Genomic DNA, 14,814 nt, shown 5'->3' with positions numbered 1-14,814 from the left:
GGATGCTCTAAGTCCGTTATATAAAATGGTGCAGTATTTGCATATAACCCACGCACGTCCTCCCGTATAGTTTAAACCATCTTTAGGTTACTTATAATACCTAATACAATGTAAATGCTATGTAAATAGCTGCGAGCATGTGGTAAGTTCACGTTTTGGTTTTTGCAACTTCCTAGGATTTTTTTCTAAGTATTTTCCATCTGGGGTTGGTTGAATCCACAGATGTGAAACCTGCAGATATGGATGGCCGACTGTGTATGTGGTTATATAACGGATTGTTAAACAGTTTGCTGTTCACTATTTTCCACCATGCAACCCCAAAACCTTTTTTATGTGTGATGGCATTAAAAGTAAAACAGAGTTATATTAATTGTAATACTCTTAACTTCCTACTGGCAGTTTATTCAGTATTAAATCCCAGTTATTCGCTTTGCTTTATCATTAAAAAAAAAAATTGAAGCAAAACTTACATACTGAAAGAAATGAGAGCACAAAACCAAAAAGAGCCTATCAAGTAAAATATATGTAAGTTTAGCAGTGATTTCTTCAGTAGCTTAATAAGTCAGTTGACTATAGATATAACTTTCCAAAATCAAGTCATATTTTAATAATAGAATATAGCTAAATTGCTTTCTTTGCCTGTGATGAATTGGCAGGCTCTGGAGAATGAAAGCTGTGTTCAACTTTTTTATTTTACCATCCCGATAGAAATGTTTCCTTTAACAAATCTCAGAATTCTTGAAATACGGGTTTTACATTTTACACTAATGTTACTAGTCATAGAGGTAAATTTTTTAAAATTCAAAATGCATCCATAAAGTGCAGTATTTTTTTTTTTTCTGCGTGTCTAACATATCTCATCACCCTGAGTTTATTGTTGAGGATCAGAGCTACTGATTTTGCTGGTACTTTTTGCATGTATCCTAAGTCCTCCAAGAGAGATTCTTCTTCTGGGCTATAATTTTACCTTTACTGCCAGCAGGCAATCTGTAGGGCCACTTGCTTGGATAGTATAACAGTCATGGGAACAGAGGCATGGATGGGTTTGCAAAAAGGGAGAACCCTGGGGAAATGCAGGGGCTTGATTAATTTAAATGTGTATTAGATACACATCAGTATGTAACTTATTTTAAAAATATGCATAAACAAACCAAATGCTGCCAAGGGAAGCCAAGAAAAAACATGCATCTGAGCAAGGAAACAAAGATGTGTGTTCCTTCTTAATTTGATGATTTATCACTCTTTTTTAAGTTTATTCTCATCTAATTTTGCAAACTGAAGTTAGTTCCTAAGTGCTGTGAAGTCTTGAATTTACCTCATTGCTTTCCTTCTTGATTCTCAGGGCAATGTGTTTCTGCTTAGCTGTGTCTTTTTCCTCATAAACTAGCCCCTCTTCAGGAGACAGGACAGCCTCTGCTGTCTTTTCTCCCCAAGATGGCCCTTTTCTGTCTCCGTACTGCCTTTTATAGTGGAGGCAAATGGTGCCCTGCTGTCTGTGCTATTTATAATTATTTTCTCAAGTGGAAATCTCAGAATGACTCAGCCGCCTGACTTTTTTCAAGGTTCAAACTATTTTGAACCACAAATAATATATATGTCAAGCACAGTTAAACATATTCCAAGGACTCTACTTTCACAATTTGGTTGCAGAGAACTGTCATAAACCACGTATTCACACTTGATCAAAGCTGCTATTTTAAATTTTCATGGGAGTAGTTAAAATACATCTTCCAGCCTTGTTAAAAGCAGTATCTATATAATAAGACCAGGAATAATTGATACCTATATTTAATAATTCATGTAAATAAAGATGCAGAATTGCTCTAGCATTATTTTCTCTATTTAATATCTTGGTCAGGTGGTACTTCAGAAGTCAAACCCAGTTTGTATGTAATTAATCATAATCTTCCATTTAGGTGTGTAGAATTATTAATTGCATATGATGCTAATATTAATCATGCTGCTGATGGAGGACAGACACCTCTATACCTGGCCTGTAAAAATGGAAATAAAGAATGTATTCAACTCTTGTTGGAAGCTGGAACTGACCGAAGTGTAAAAACCAGAGTGAGTACCTGTATGTTGGGTTTTGTCCTATAATTTACAATATGTCTGCAAACTCTACAGCTCGAAAAGTAAAATCGGTTAAAATACAGGTTGCTTTGTTTTGTTTTGCTTTGAGGATATTGGATAAGGACATTGTCTTATCTGTTTGAGCATCTGATTATTAGAAGCTTGTTCATTAGCCTTTCTTTTTAAAGGTAGTTGGTGTAGTGCCTGGGAATTGTAAGCAATGGACAAAGGTCAGCTGTCATCGAGGTCGTCTTCACTATCCACAGTAGTGCTCATTTGTAGTATGTGTAAACAGGAGGGAGTTTGTGGCAAGACAGTGCCCATTGCCAGCACTTAGAGGAAGGTCATTTGTGCTCACTGTTCCTCCCACGACTGATGTTTGTTGTTGCTAAGATTATGCAACACCTCACAGAGTTCAAGGTCATTGTCTAATTTGAGTCAGAACTTGAAGCACTGTGTGTGGAAACCCACTATGGAGCCCAACAGGCTGAGGTAGCTGTTGACTCCGTCCCACACAGATCTGATACCTCCTGTACAGGGTGCACAGGTGAAGTCAGGGATTTAGAAACTGAAGAAATTTGGAGTCTGATCCACAGAAGAGTCCTTGGATAATACTTCTGGCTCAGCCACACAGAAATGCATTTGAAACAAACTTCTCAATTCAGCTTCCCAAACTGGTCTTCATCAACCTATCATGATAGATTTAAAGACCAAGAAATCAGCCTTCATACACTGGCATGCATTTCTCCAGTGGGGGCCCATCTACGGACTGGTGGTGGGTTTAACGGAGCCCACTCTTCACTGGGATCAGGATTTTTTTTTTTTTTTTTTTGCAGCTTCCCAGAATGTGGAAAGTGTAATAATCACCACCCTCCAGGATATTCCTGATGAAAGTCAAGTGTAGACATCTTAATCTCCAAAGGTTATCTGAACCTTGGATCTCTTCTGTTAATAGAAAATTGACTATACTCTGCATCCATTTCGTAGGAAACACCCTTAAAATTTTCTAGGATAAAAAGGTGCATTACCTACTTTAAGGTCACTCTTAGATCTTGGATTTTCTCAATTTCTCAAAAGAAAACAAACAATTAATGGTATAACCAGAGATATAAGCTAGGTATAGACATTTTCCATTGAGTCCTATTGCAAGGGCTTTTTTTCTTTAATTTCCTTTCTATTTATTTTTTGAAAATCTGAGAAAATAGTCCAGATTCATGTTGTTTTATATATTTTATTTAAGAAATCTGTGGTATTACACATATTCATTATAAAATTCTACCTTGCATATGAAAAAGGAATGAATTTTACATCATTATCTGAATGAAAAATAAGTAGTTCAACATAAAAAGTCACATCCTATATGTTAGAGAACACAGAAATCCATGCTCTCAAGCTAGTTGTTGATAAACTGAATGAAATCGTTAGAAGTACAGAGGCTCCAAAGTACAGAGATAAATAGCATAATTGATAAAGGACCTTAAGGGAATAATTATTTCTCATGACTTTTGATAAGAAATCAAAGGAGAATGAAAGATTTTAAGTTTTTCAGAAATAACTGCCTGGCATTTGTAATATAAATTAAGGAAGGTCAAGAGCACTTACACTCTGGTGCCTAATTAAGGCTGATACCCATGTAAAGGTACCTACAGCCCAACAAAGAACAAGCCAGGAAACACTTTATTTGCCTGGGGTACAGCGGAGGACTATATGGTATTCCGGCGACTGCCCAGCCATGGTCTGCTGTTAGCCCAAGTCGATTCCCTTGATAGGAAGTACAGAACCAGAGAAAAAGCCACATCATTCAATGAGAGCTTTAGCAAATGATCAGATGACTCAGTCTAAATGTAGATGGTTACCATTTATTGTCTGTTTTTCTCCCTGTCTTCTACCCCGTTATTTTTTTTTTTAAGTGTACTGTAACTCACTGAAAAAATATTTAGTGTAGCTGTATGAAATACCAAATGAAAGAAATAAGCCAAAGGGAAAATAAAATGAAGCCAAAATATGTATCACCGAAATAATTCTCAATTCTTTTATGAAAGTCTTAAAAATCTAATGAAGGTGGATACCTGAGTAGAAGGCAGACCTATCTTTATATAACAATGAGAGACTACAGAGGGGATCAGGATTTCCCCTAGAATAGTGTTTGTCAAACTTTAGTGCAGCAGAGTTGCCCAGAGGGCTGTTAAGACGGATTGCGGAGCCCCAACCTTGAGGTTTCTGATTCAGTAGGTCTGGGATGAGGCTCAACAATTTACATTTCTAACAAGTTCACAGGTGGTGCTTATGCTGCTGGTCAGGGGACCACACTTGGAGAACCACTATCCCAGAAAAGAGTTGTGAGTCTGCTCTAGCAACCAGCTAAGTGGACAGTTGAGGCTTCAAAGTATTATAATGTGTTCTCGAGAATGGGCCCAAGCATTTTAGTTGGAATATTTTCTAAGCTTGCATTTATCAATATCCAGCTGCAGTCACAGAGAGCTCCATAGAGGCTGATAGGGATCTCATGAAGTTACTTGACTTTGTTTTTCCTTTATGTCTGCCTTTTCCCTGGTATCTAGAATCTTTCCTTCTGATATCAGTGGCATAAAATTTTAAGATACCTAGAATTAGGACTCTTCCCTGTAAGTTAAACTGGCTTATAACAGCATTCATTTAGTACAGTACTGATAACTTTATACTTGCATATACATTTTTTAAAATCTTTATGCTAAAGTTCATTCTCTTTCATAATATTAAATTGAGATTTTGTTTAACCATATATAATGCTTAGTTACCATCCTGGGCAGTACCTGTTCACTCCAAATGGTCAACTGTTAAGAGGAAATTCTTACCAAATAGCAAACATGAGTCGTAGCAATGGAAAATACACTAATTGGCAGTGGTCTGAGAACTTAGCTCATCTATGATATTCAGGATCGGAAGCCTGCTTTTCCCAGCTCAGTGGTCCATGCCCAAGAACATTTAGAGGTGAACTTTAAATAACGCAGTTCTCAACATTGATGTTGTAATCAACCCTTTCCCCCTGGTCGTTTTATTTTCAGGATGGCTGGACACCAGTTCATGCAGCTGTGGACACTGGTAATGTGGACAGCCTCAAGCTTCTTATGTACCATAGGGCCCTAGCTCATGGAAACTCGTTGCATGAGGAGCCCGAGTCGGGCGTCTTTGACTTGGACGGAGGAGAAGAGAGTCGTGAGGGCACATCCAAGCCTGTTGTTCCTGCAGACCTCATCAACCACGCCGACAGCAAAGGCTGGACTGCTGCCCATATTGCTGCTTCAAAAGGTTTTAAGGTGTGTCTGGTAGCAGCTGGCCTCATTACACAGTTGCAATTTGATGAGTGGCGAAGTTGTCTGCCATTGACTGAGTGTGTTTCACCTGAATAATTGGGGACTGAGCAGTACCATTGCAGGAGATGATCTGCTTCCAATAAGAACCAACTTTTTTTGTCCAGCAGATATTTACGGTCAAGCGTATATGAGACTTAATCACAAAAATGAGTTTGGAGTTTGTTAACAAATGTGGGAGTAATTCCAGACATTTTGTCTCATGTCAGATTAGAGGAAAAGTTGGATATTGATTGAGTCCACAGGGTTGTTTGATTCCGTACCAAGACCATGCCATGAGTTAGAGGGAGGGCCAGGATTCAAGTACACATGCCCTGTACTCTGAACTCCCTCACTAGCCCTACCTGTGCTGTCTTATGATACATAAGAGGGCATTCTAGATTTCACTCATCAGAAGAGAGAAAGATTCTGATTATTAAGGAAATAACATGAAATAGTAAACCATCCATTCATGCTTCTTTTTCTATTTAAATCACTTTAGCAATAATATTGTTTTAACAATGAAAATCTATCAGGTAGCCCCTGAGTGCAAGGCATTGTGTAAGCTAACATTTGCAGGAATCATTTATGCGATTAGTTAACTCCTAGTTCAGGGGCAAGGGTGCAAGATACAAGACAAGTGTAGGATAAGAGAAGCTCAAAAAATTTAAAACAAGGGTAATAGACACGTGGTTGGAACAGTACAAAAATGCAAATTTTTATTTTTTGGAAGAGAGAATGCACGTATTTCAGAGAGCAGAGTTGCGGAATATTAGGCTAGGGAAGGGCTCATTCTGGAGGAGATGGAAACGATTTTGGCCTTGCAGGGTGGGTTAAATTTGTCACCCGTCACTGGAGAGGAGAGTAGTTCAGATGGAGAGAGCAGTAGGAACAGACCAGAAGTAGGGAGGTGGGTAACGGCTCCAATTGAGCTAATGAAGAGCAGTGAGAAGTTTCACAGTATGGCACCGGCCTTCAGTGATGTATTAAGAAGTTTGAGCTTTATTTACTAGTCAGAGTAAAACCATTGAAAGGTTTTGTACAAAGGAGCAAAAGAATCAGCTCTGTAGTTTAGATTGATTGACTTAGCAATAACATTTAGAAGACTGGGGATTATGAAAACATTGGTGGCAGGGGAGAGACTAGGTGAAAGATGGTGGGAGTGGTAGAAATAATAAGAGAGATCACAGAGTACACATGTCCAAGAACTGAAGACAGATTGGATACAGGAAATGAGCGAGCTAAATAGAAGGATCATAGTGACATTCCCAGAAAGAGGAAAGAAGAGGCGTCATTGTGATCAAGGAGATAGAATGTGGATTTAAGCATGCTGAATTTAATTCTGGGATATGTTCAACCAGATGGAGATATCTGGAAATAGCTAGAAATGTGCATTTGGAGCTCTCGGTTGGGTAACTTCCTGTTGTTGTGATCTAGAGCAGAAGCTGTTCATTTTGGACTTTGGGTTTTTTTTAAAACTAGTGAGAAAAAGGCATGATTCAGTTCAACGTGGAGGTATTGCTTGCTAGTAGTAGTTTACTCCTATTTTATCCTTAAAAAAAAAACCTACAGAAATTCTGTGAACTTGATATATATATATTGGTTTGAATGGAAGGCAGTGACATTTGACATAAAAGTGTTTGGAAGACAAAGATGGAAAATATGAAAGCTTAAATTTGAAAGTGCATAGTTAATCTAAGACAGTGAATCTCATTTGATGGAGGAAAGGTGCATGGAAGGGGTAGTTCTCAACTTACCTCCCCCTTCAGGCAAATCTGAGGATAATGCAAGAGGTTACTGACAGTGGTAGGTTGTTCATGCACTCAACCTGAAGGCCAAAAAAAAAAGGCAAAACAAAAAACAAAACCTGAGCATCACTGATCTAGAATGTTCAGCCACTGAGCCTCTGATGCTAGGCAGAGAGAGTAGCCCACGCTCCAGGGCGAGTTACCCTGCAGGGTGGGGGGCTTGTGTTGCCACTCAGCTCCTTCGTTATGAACTCCTCGTAAGTCCTGGTGTTTTCATAGCCGAGGATGGCGTCTTCATGGCTTCCCAGGCCCCTGGCAACGTAGATGCTCTGTCATCATTGAGTAAAGGGAAATAGGATTTCTTTCTCACATGTAATATGACTCCCTCTGTATTCTCTTATGTTAAGAAGCTTAAGATAAATTTTGAACAAGAAGAGAGAGATTTTAGAAAGTGAGCGTGACTGACAACATCCACACACTGCAAAGAAAAATAATAAAATAATAGATTTTTTTTTTTTGCCCTGGAGTAGATATGTCATCTTCCAGGCTAACCTCTTCATTTTATGGTTAGGATATTTAAACCCTGGAGGGATTAATAGATAGAAGTTGGAAATGAAGCCCAGAATGCCTGGTTTCATTACTTGTGCGGCCTGCCTTCCTAGTCAGTCGTGGGTATTGGAAAATATTTTTCATCCTTTGCCTGATACAGTGTTTACATCCTGGCTGACTCCATAGAGATAATCCATTCACAGCTAAGTTGCTAAGACCAGTTTTCTGAAAAAATAAATTGCAATTCTGAGTTAATCATTGTGTGGGTGAAGAGGTTCTACACTGACCACAAGTAGAGCTTAAAAGATGTATTTTTTTTCTCTTTGCAGTAGCATATATGTGTCCAATCCACATAAGGTAGTAGTACCATTGTTACCCAAGAAGATGACTTCAGTTTCCACGCGTTTTTCAATGTAAAAAAAAAGTAGGATTTCAGAGCTTGAAGACACGTAGCTCATCTAGTCCAGCTGCCTTGCCTTGCAGATGAAAAAATTACGTTTTGGGAAATAGTGTAACTAACTCCCCAAGGTCAATTCATAGAAGACCAGATTCCCAAATCAGTCCTTTTTCCACTTAGTTCTTGGTCTTTTTCCCAATGTTTAAGCAATTTATGCAAATCACCATTTAGCGTTTGGTAACAAGGGTAGCTCTCTCTAAAGCTGGTCTGTGACTGCTCCGAAGCTGAACTCGTCACTGAGGATAAACTTGTTTTCATCACTTAGGGTGAGTGGACAGAAGAGTTTCTTAGTGAAACTCTGTGTTCTGTCATGAGAACTCTGACATGTCAAGTTCCTGCCGCAGAAATAGATTAGGGAGAGTGTCTGGATTTGAGCCGCTAGTTGTTGAAGCTCTCGTACAAACAGATTCTTTATTTGGGGGATTATGTGTTTTGAGTAGATGATAATTCTAGCTTACGTATTGCCCAAGCCAGTGGCTTCCTGTCACTCATGCTCTTACTCAGCCTTTCTGGGTTGTTTAACATGTTGACTCTAATGCAGACTCCTCCTCAGCTTCTAGAACACTGCTCCTTCCTCGCTTCCCTTCTGAATTTGTTGACCAGGCTTTCTCCTTGTTTTTCTGGTTTTTCTCTTTTGTTTTTTAACCCTCAGCAACTCCCATGCTCCTTCCTAGCTGCCTAGTCCTATTTTTAAGAGTTTTTCCAGTCTTTCAACTTTAACTGTGGCTTCTACAGTACCTCTTCCCAAACCCAGATCTCACACCTGGCTTTTTACCTGTCTTCCAGCCATTTATTTCCACCATCCTAGAGGTCATCTCTAGGCAGGCCCACAGTCTTCTGGTCAGGCAGTGGCCTTCTTGTTGCCATCTTTACGCCATCCTCACAGTGTGTAGGGACCGTGGACTGACGGATGCATTTTTAGCTCTTAGCCAGGCGAGTGTCAGGCATTCCCTCCCACACTCCAGCATCCACCTGACTGGATAGTCTGGATGCGGTACGTGTCTTAAGCACAGAGGCCCACATGGAGCCCCAAGATTTAGATTTCCTCTCCCTAGGTTATGGCTGCAAAGAGAAAAAAAATGATGGGAGTCCCTAAGTTTCTTCCTTGTCACAGAGTTGGGTAGCTGGCTAGGAGAAGACACAGACAGGATAACCTGTGAGGTTGGACCAAGTCTTTGGGACTAGATGATAAATAGAAATCTGTGCTTTTGATTCTCTGTGATAATCTTTTCCCCTTAATTTTTATAAAATTATTTTCAAAAAAGTCAGAGTGTGTGTAGATAAAGGGAAGGCTATTTTTTAAAACTCTCATTCCAGAATGTTCAGTGCAGAGTATTGCATCCTTGCTTAATTTGAACAGCAATGACTCACAGAACCCTAAAGGATTCTCACATAAACTTGGCCAACCAGAGCCTTGCTCCACCCCTCCTCACCCAAGACATACACTTTCTGGTGTTTTCCACTAACACCTTTCATGGGTCTGGTTTTGACCCTTTTTCTCCTCTCGCTCTCTACTTTCCCCCTTGAATGATCTTTTTGGTCTCCAGAATATAATCTATAGAGATTCCAAAATCTTCTCTCTAGCCCACCTAACCATGTCCTGAGTCCATTCAGGAAGGTCTTATCCAGGACGCCCACGGTTTTACATGGCATCTCCTTGACAACCCAGTTGGCCCAGTACAGTCCTTGTTTATGCCCGTCATCCCAATGTAACCATTAACAGTGCCCCTTTTTACTCTTAAAAGTGTCCCAGTTTAGCCAATTATATGGTAACCCTATTGATGACCATATTCATGTTTACTTCCACCGAACAGCTCCATGAGGGTGCATGCCTGGGCTCCCGTGTTTAGGCTGCATCTCTTGTTCCTCCTCTCTTAATCCACTAACATCACCTGACATTTCTGTTTATTGCTCCATCTCCCTAAGATAATGAATTCAAATGATTGATAAAACTCTAGATTTTATTCCCTTATAAATGAATGTGTAAACAAAGGGAAGGCTATTTTTTTAAATGTCCCTTGGGGAGCCCTCATCACGGGCTGTCTGGACTTGTGTAGGCCCTGCTGTGATCTCCTCATCTCCAGTCTCTCCAGCTCCTTTACACTGTCTTGAGAGGGGCCTTCCTAACAGGAAGTTGGTCATGTAATTTACCTTTTGTCTTTACAAGGATAAGTGACCTTTCTGTCGCTTCAAGGATAAGTGCCAGATCTTTACATGACAGACAAGTCCCGTCCAGATCTGGCCTCAGCCTCTCTCCACAAGCACGCTTGTCTCCTTTCCTCATGCACTCTCTGCTCTAACCCTGCACCGCTGGCTGCTGTGCAGACATCCTGTGCTGTCTCTTCTCTCCCTGCCTTTGCATCTGCTCGTCTCATTACCTCAAATGGCCTCTACTGTCCTGACCCCTCCCTGCCTGGGAAACATCTCAGCTTAAGTCTTGGCTTCCAGGAGTTCATTGGTCCCCAGAGCACCTCTTCACACTTCACTTAGGGAGCTTGTTCTTTACTGTGATTATTTGTATGCCTCCCTCCCTTTCCACCTCCTCCAAAAAATCACTTTTCATCATTGTGTATATTGTGCTCAGCAGTCTCTGGCCCACAGGTACTAAATGTTTGTTGAATCAGTGAGTGAATGGGCTATTTTATGAGCGTTCTCTCGTAACTGGTCTCCTTTCTGCCACTCTCTTTTTCTGTATGTCTTCCAAATGCACCAGTTGGTTTTCAGAACTGAGCTGATCGTGGCACTTCCTACCCGAACAAATCCTCATGCCTCCAGAAAGACATCCAAGCTCCCTAGCACTCAGCCCTGCACGGCTGACTCTAGCTGTCTTCATCTCACCCCTAAGTCTCCCTGCTTCCTCATGCTGTTATTTCCCATGGTGATAGCCTCCATCTCCCCTGCCCTGCAAAACAGTGAGCACACCCACACCCCAGGTTGTTCCCAGCAAGTGTGCCAGACCCCACCGGTGCATTTGCAGACTGCTTTCCCTCCCACTGCCTCTGCCCAGTGTCAGACCCTCAGCTCCCTGCCCTGACTAGGATCTTATCTCTAGCTCTTTGGACTTGGGTTTCAACTTAGTCTCCCTGGCACTGGTACCTTGCTTCTCAGCTCTCAGAGGCCCCTGGCAGAGGTGGTTCATTGTCCCTCAACATCTTTTCTACCCTCCTCTACAATAACAGACCTCTCAGAGTTCAGCTGGGCTCATGACCACCCAAAATAAAGACTGCGTTCTCCAGCCTCCGTAGCAGGTGACCATGGACACCTACCTAAGTTCTGGCGATTGGGATGTGAGTGGAAGCAGAAGCTGAAGCCTAAGCCACTGCTTTTTGAAGTCTCTGCTCTAGGGAATTCCCTGGTGGTCCAGTGGTTAGGACTCCACGCTTTCACTGCTGAGGGCCCGGGTTTGATCCCTGGTCGGGGAACTTAGATCCCTCAGCTGTGCGGCGTGACCAAAAATAATAATAAATTTAAAAATAAAGTCTCTGCTCTAGCACATGTATCTGTATCATAGTTAATAGCATTTTGATTCAGACTCATTCATCTAGACCTCTTGCTCTGCATCACTTGGAACAGCCTGCCCACTTTAGGTCCCCTGAGAATCCATTTCCAGAAGAAGCAACTAGCATCACAGCATTTGTTCTCTTCACTCGAATCCCACCCTTCAAGGAGAGAGCTTAGATTCTTTTCTCTACCTTTCCCACCTCCTCCTCCTCCTCCACTTAGTAAAACTTTGCTCCTCACTTCAACAGCCCCCTTTTCTGGGCACATTTTCCCCGTGGCTCTTGACTATACTTTGCATTTCTGCCAGAGAAGCAGAAACTGTTACCGTATTTGTTGTCACAACCCTGGGCTCTAACACAGCGCCTGGCACAGAGGTGCTTAGTATCTCTTTCATAAAGTTGTGAGGATGTGTGAGCACTAAATATTTGTGCTGTGTTGGAACAGTGCCTAGAGCTTAGTATGTGCTCCAGTAGTTATTGTAGCTGCTGCTGTTAAGTGTCAGTCGGGTAAAGTTTTCATCTTCTTTGTGTTCCCCATGGAGCCCAGCATAGTGCTGTGGAACTCACAGCTGTGACCCTGTTTGGATACGCGTTATCCTGCTATCTTTCCAACATTTCTTGCTTCCTTGTAGAGAAAGCTACTGCTTATGTTATTGCCTACTGACCTACCTGAGTGTAATAAAAATTATATACAACCCACTTTATAGGTGAGACTTAAAAGAATCTTGCAGATTTTGGTTGCATCTTTTATCATTTCTGTTTGTAATTTGAAGTACCATCACCTAGAATTATGATGTTTGCTGATGTGCTGTAATTCCTCACCACTTACCTGAATATTTGGGCTGTTTTCTAACTGGTGATGATTATGTTGATTATAACAAAAACAGCAGCTAATAAATATTGAGAACGTTTTACGTGCCAAGAATGTAAAAGCTTTTTACCCATCTTTTCATTTAAGTCATGTAACAGCCCTATGAAATACAGATATTTGAGACACAGATATGGAAACTGAGCAGGAAAAGGTTAAATGATTTACCAAAATTCATGGATAAAATCATTTATATTGGCAGGCTTAGACCTCCCCCACCCCCCAGTCTGTTTTGGCTCTTACCTGCTTTTGCTGCAAGTACTAACTTGCGTAATAAATGTATTATTTTTATCTCTTATCATCTGGGAATTCATAAAGTTCAGTGCTCAGATTGCATTCTACTTAAATCTTTCATTAGAGTTAATTTTATTAAATATCTTATATATTTACTGATTTTGTACAAATTAGTAATAACAATTGGATAAAAAATTTATGTATTTGACTTAGTTTTCAGTTCATTTCTTGGCTTAGTGATTTTTTTAAACCTGAACCCCAGACCCATGAAAGCTAGACTTTGATTACAATTGTTAGAGAAGATCCCTCCGACTTGAGCAGGAGCAGTGAGAAGCCAACGTCCAAGTCAGTCCCTTTGCAGAAGACAGATTTTCTTGATTCAAAGGTCCTCTGGCTCGGCGGCTCCATTGTGCAGGTACCAAGACCTAGTTTCCCATCCCCCAGCATCCGAAAAGATTCCCTACATTGGCTTTGTCCTCAAACCAGCACTGGCTTCCTGTTCAAATTTCAGTTAACTGGTGGTCTCAGCTTACTCTCTGTTTTTCTTTCTGACCCTTAGGGATTTCCTGTATTTCCTTGTGAACTCATGATTTAAAGTATATTTTGGGGCCAATATGAAGCAACTGGAACTCAAGTATACTCCTGGTGGGAGTAGAAATTGGTATAGCCACTTTTGAAAGCTCTTTGCAGTCTATACTAATACAGAACATGTGCATACCCCGTGACCCAGAACACCAACTCTGTACATATACCCAACAGAAATATGTACATGTGTCTGCCAAAGGACACGTACCAGAATGTCCATAGTAGAACCCAAATGTCCACCAATAAGAAAATAGATGGGTAAATTGTGGTATATCCATATGATAGAATACCACCCAGTAATTTTAAAAGAGAACGAATTGAATTATAACTGTTCCTAACACATGGATGAATTTTACAGACATTACGTTGAATGAAAAGGAGCCAAACATAAAAGTGTATCTGAAAAAAAAGAAAAAGAAAAAGAAAAAAAAAAAGTGTATCTGTAATATGGTTCCATTTATATAAAATTCATAAATAGGCTAAACCAATCTCTGATCTTAGAAATCATAGTAGTAGCTACCTTTGGGGGGAGAAGGGGAGGGGCTGGTGATTGAGATGGAACATTAAGGAGGCTTCCAGAGTGCTCCTTACACAAGTATGTTCACTTTGTGATAATTCTTCAAGCTGCACACTTATTTGTGTACTTTTCTATATGGATATTATACATCAGTAAGAAAAACATATGTTTTACAAAACAGAAAAAAAGTGTTTTACAGCACGATTAGAGAAAGCTGTTCAGACTGAGTAGTTTACTATGTTGTCAGAAGTGGAAGTCAGCCCAGAGCCTCTGTGTGTGTGTGTGTGTGTGTGTGTGTGTGTGTGTGTGTGTGTGTGTGTGTGTGTGTGTGTGTGTGTGTGTGTAGGGGAGCGAAGAGAAGGACAGTGCTTGTTTTGGTTGTTAGTTCCTTTTCATGGTTTCTGGTTTATTCAGTTTTGTGCTTACTGTGGTGGGAAATCAGACAAATCATGAAGTGGTAGAAGTTGAAATAGCAGAGTTCCTTGATAAATATCCTGATGTAATATCCTGCCATGCAGTTCCTTATTTGAAAATGTTTGCATATAAATTGTCTACCACTTTGAATTGAAAATTTTTTGAAAACTACGACCTTTCAGTTCATAGGTTAGTGATATTTTTTAAATGGAGATTTCCTGGAGCAACACAAGAAAAAACTGAAAAAGAGAGGGCACGTAACTTCAATATCTGTTGAGAATGTTTTTCTAAAACCTCAGTCAACATGGTGTTCACACATATTTCTCAAATAAAAAAAGTAAGACAGTGTAAGATCTCAAATATATATTTGCTTACAAGGACTCTGGGACAGACTTGTTACAATTGGAGCCCAGCACTCGCATGACCAGGAAAGCAGTGCCTGATCTAGAAGATAGCAAGGTGCATCTGGTTGTAGCAGAAGTCTTTTTGCTTTATATTTCCAAATTACAGTAAAAGGATACTGTCTGCTGAAGTCTTTTT

At 40.3% G+C, this 14,814-nt stretch overlaps 1 protein-coding gene across 3 annotated transcripts in view; it reads left to right on the top strand.

Annotated features, from left to right (window-relative positions):
* The window catches only part of CTTNBP2 (cortactin binding protein 2), a 154,053-nt gene that overhangs the window by 88,474 nt on the left and 50,765 nt on the right, over positions 1-14,814 (top strand). For all 3 annotated transcript variants that reach the window (XM_068549358.1, XM_068549360.1, XM_068549359.1), the window contains 2 exons: positions 1,917-2,067; positions 5,118-5,369. In XM_068549358.1, coding sequence (XP_068405459.1) covers positions 1,917-2,067; positions 5,118-5,369 — 403 coding nt within the window. The remainder of the gene's footprint in view (positions 1-1,916; positions 2,068-5,117; positions 5,370-14,814) is intronic.

Source organism: Eschrichtius robustus, chromosome 8 (assembly GCF_028021215.1).
Source record: "Eschrichtius robustus isolate mEscRob2 chromosome 8, mEscRob2.pri, whole genome shotgun sequence".
Taxonomy (NCBI): Eukaryota; Metazoa; Chordata; class Mammalia; order Artiodactyla; family Eschrichtiidae; genus Eschrichtius; species Eschrichtius robustus.
This window is presented reverse-complemented; position numbering and strand designations above follow the sequence as displayed.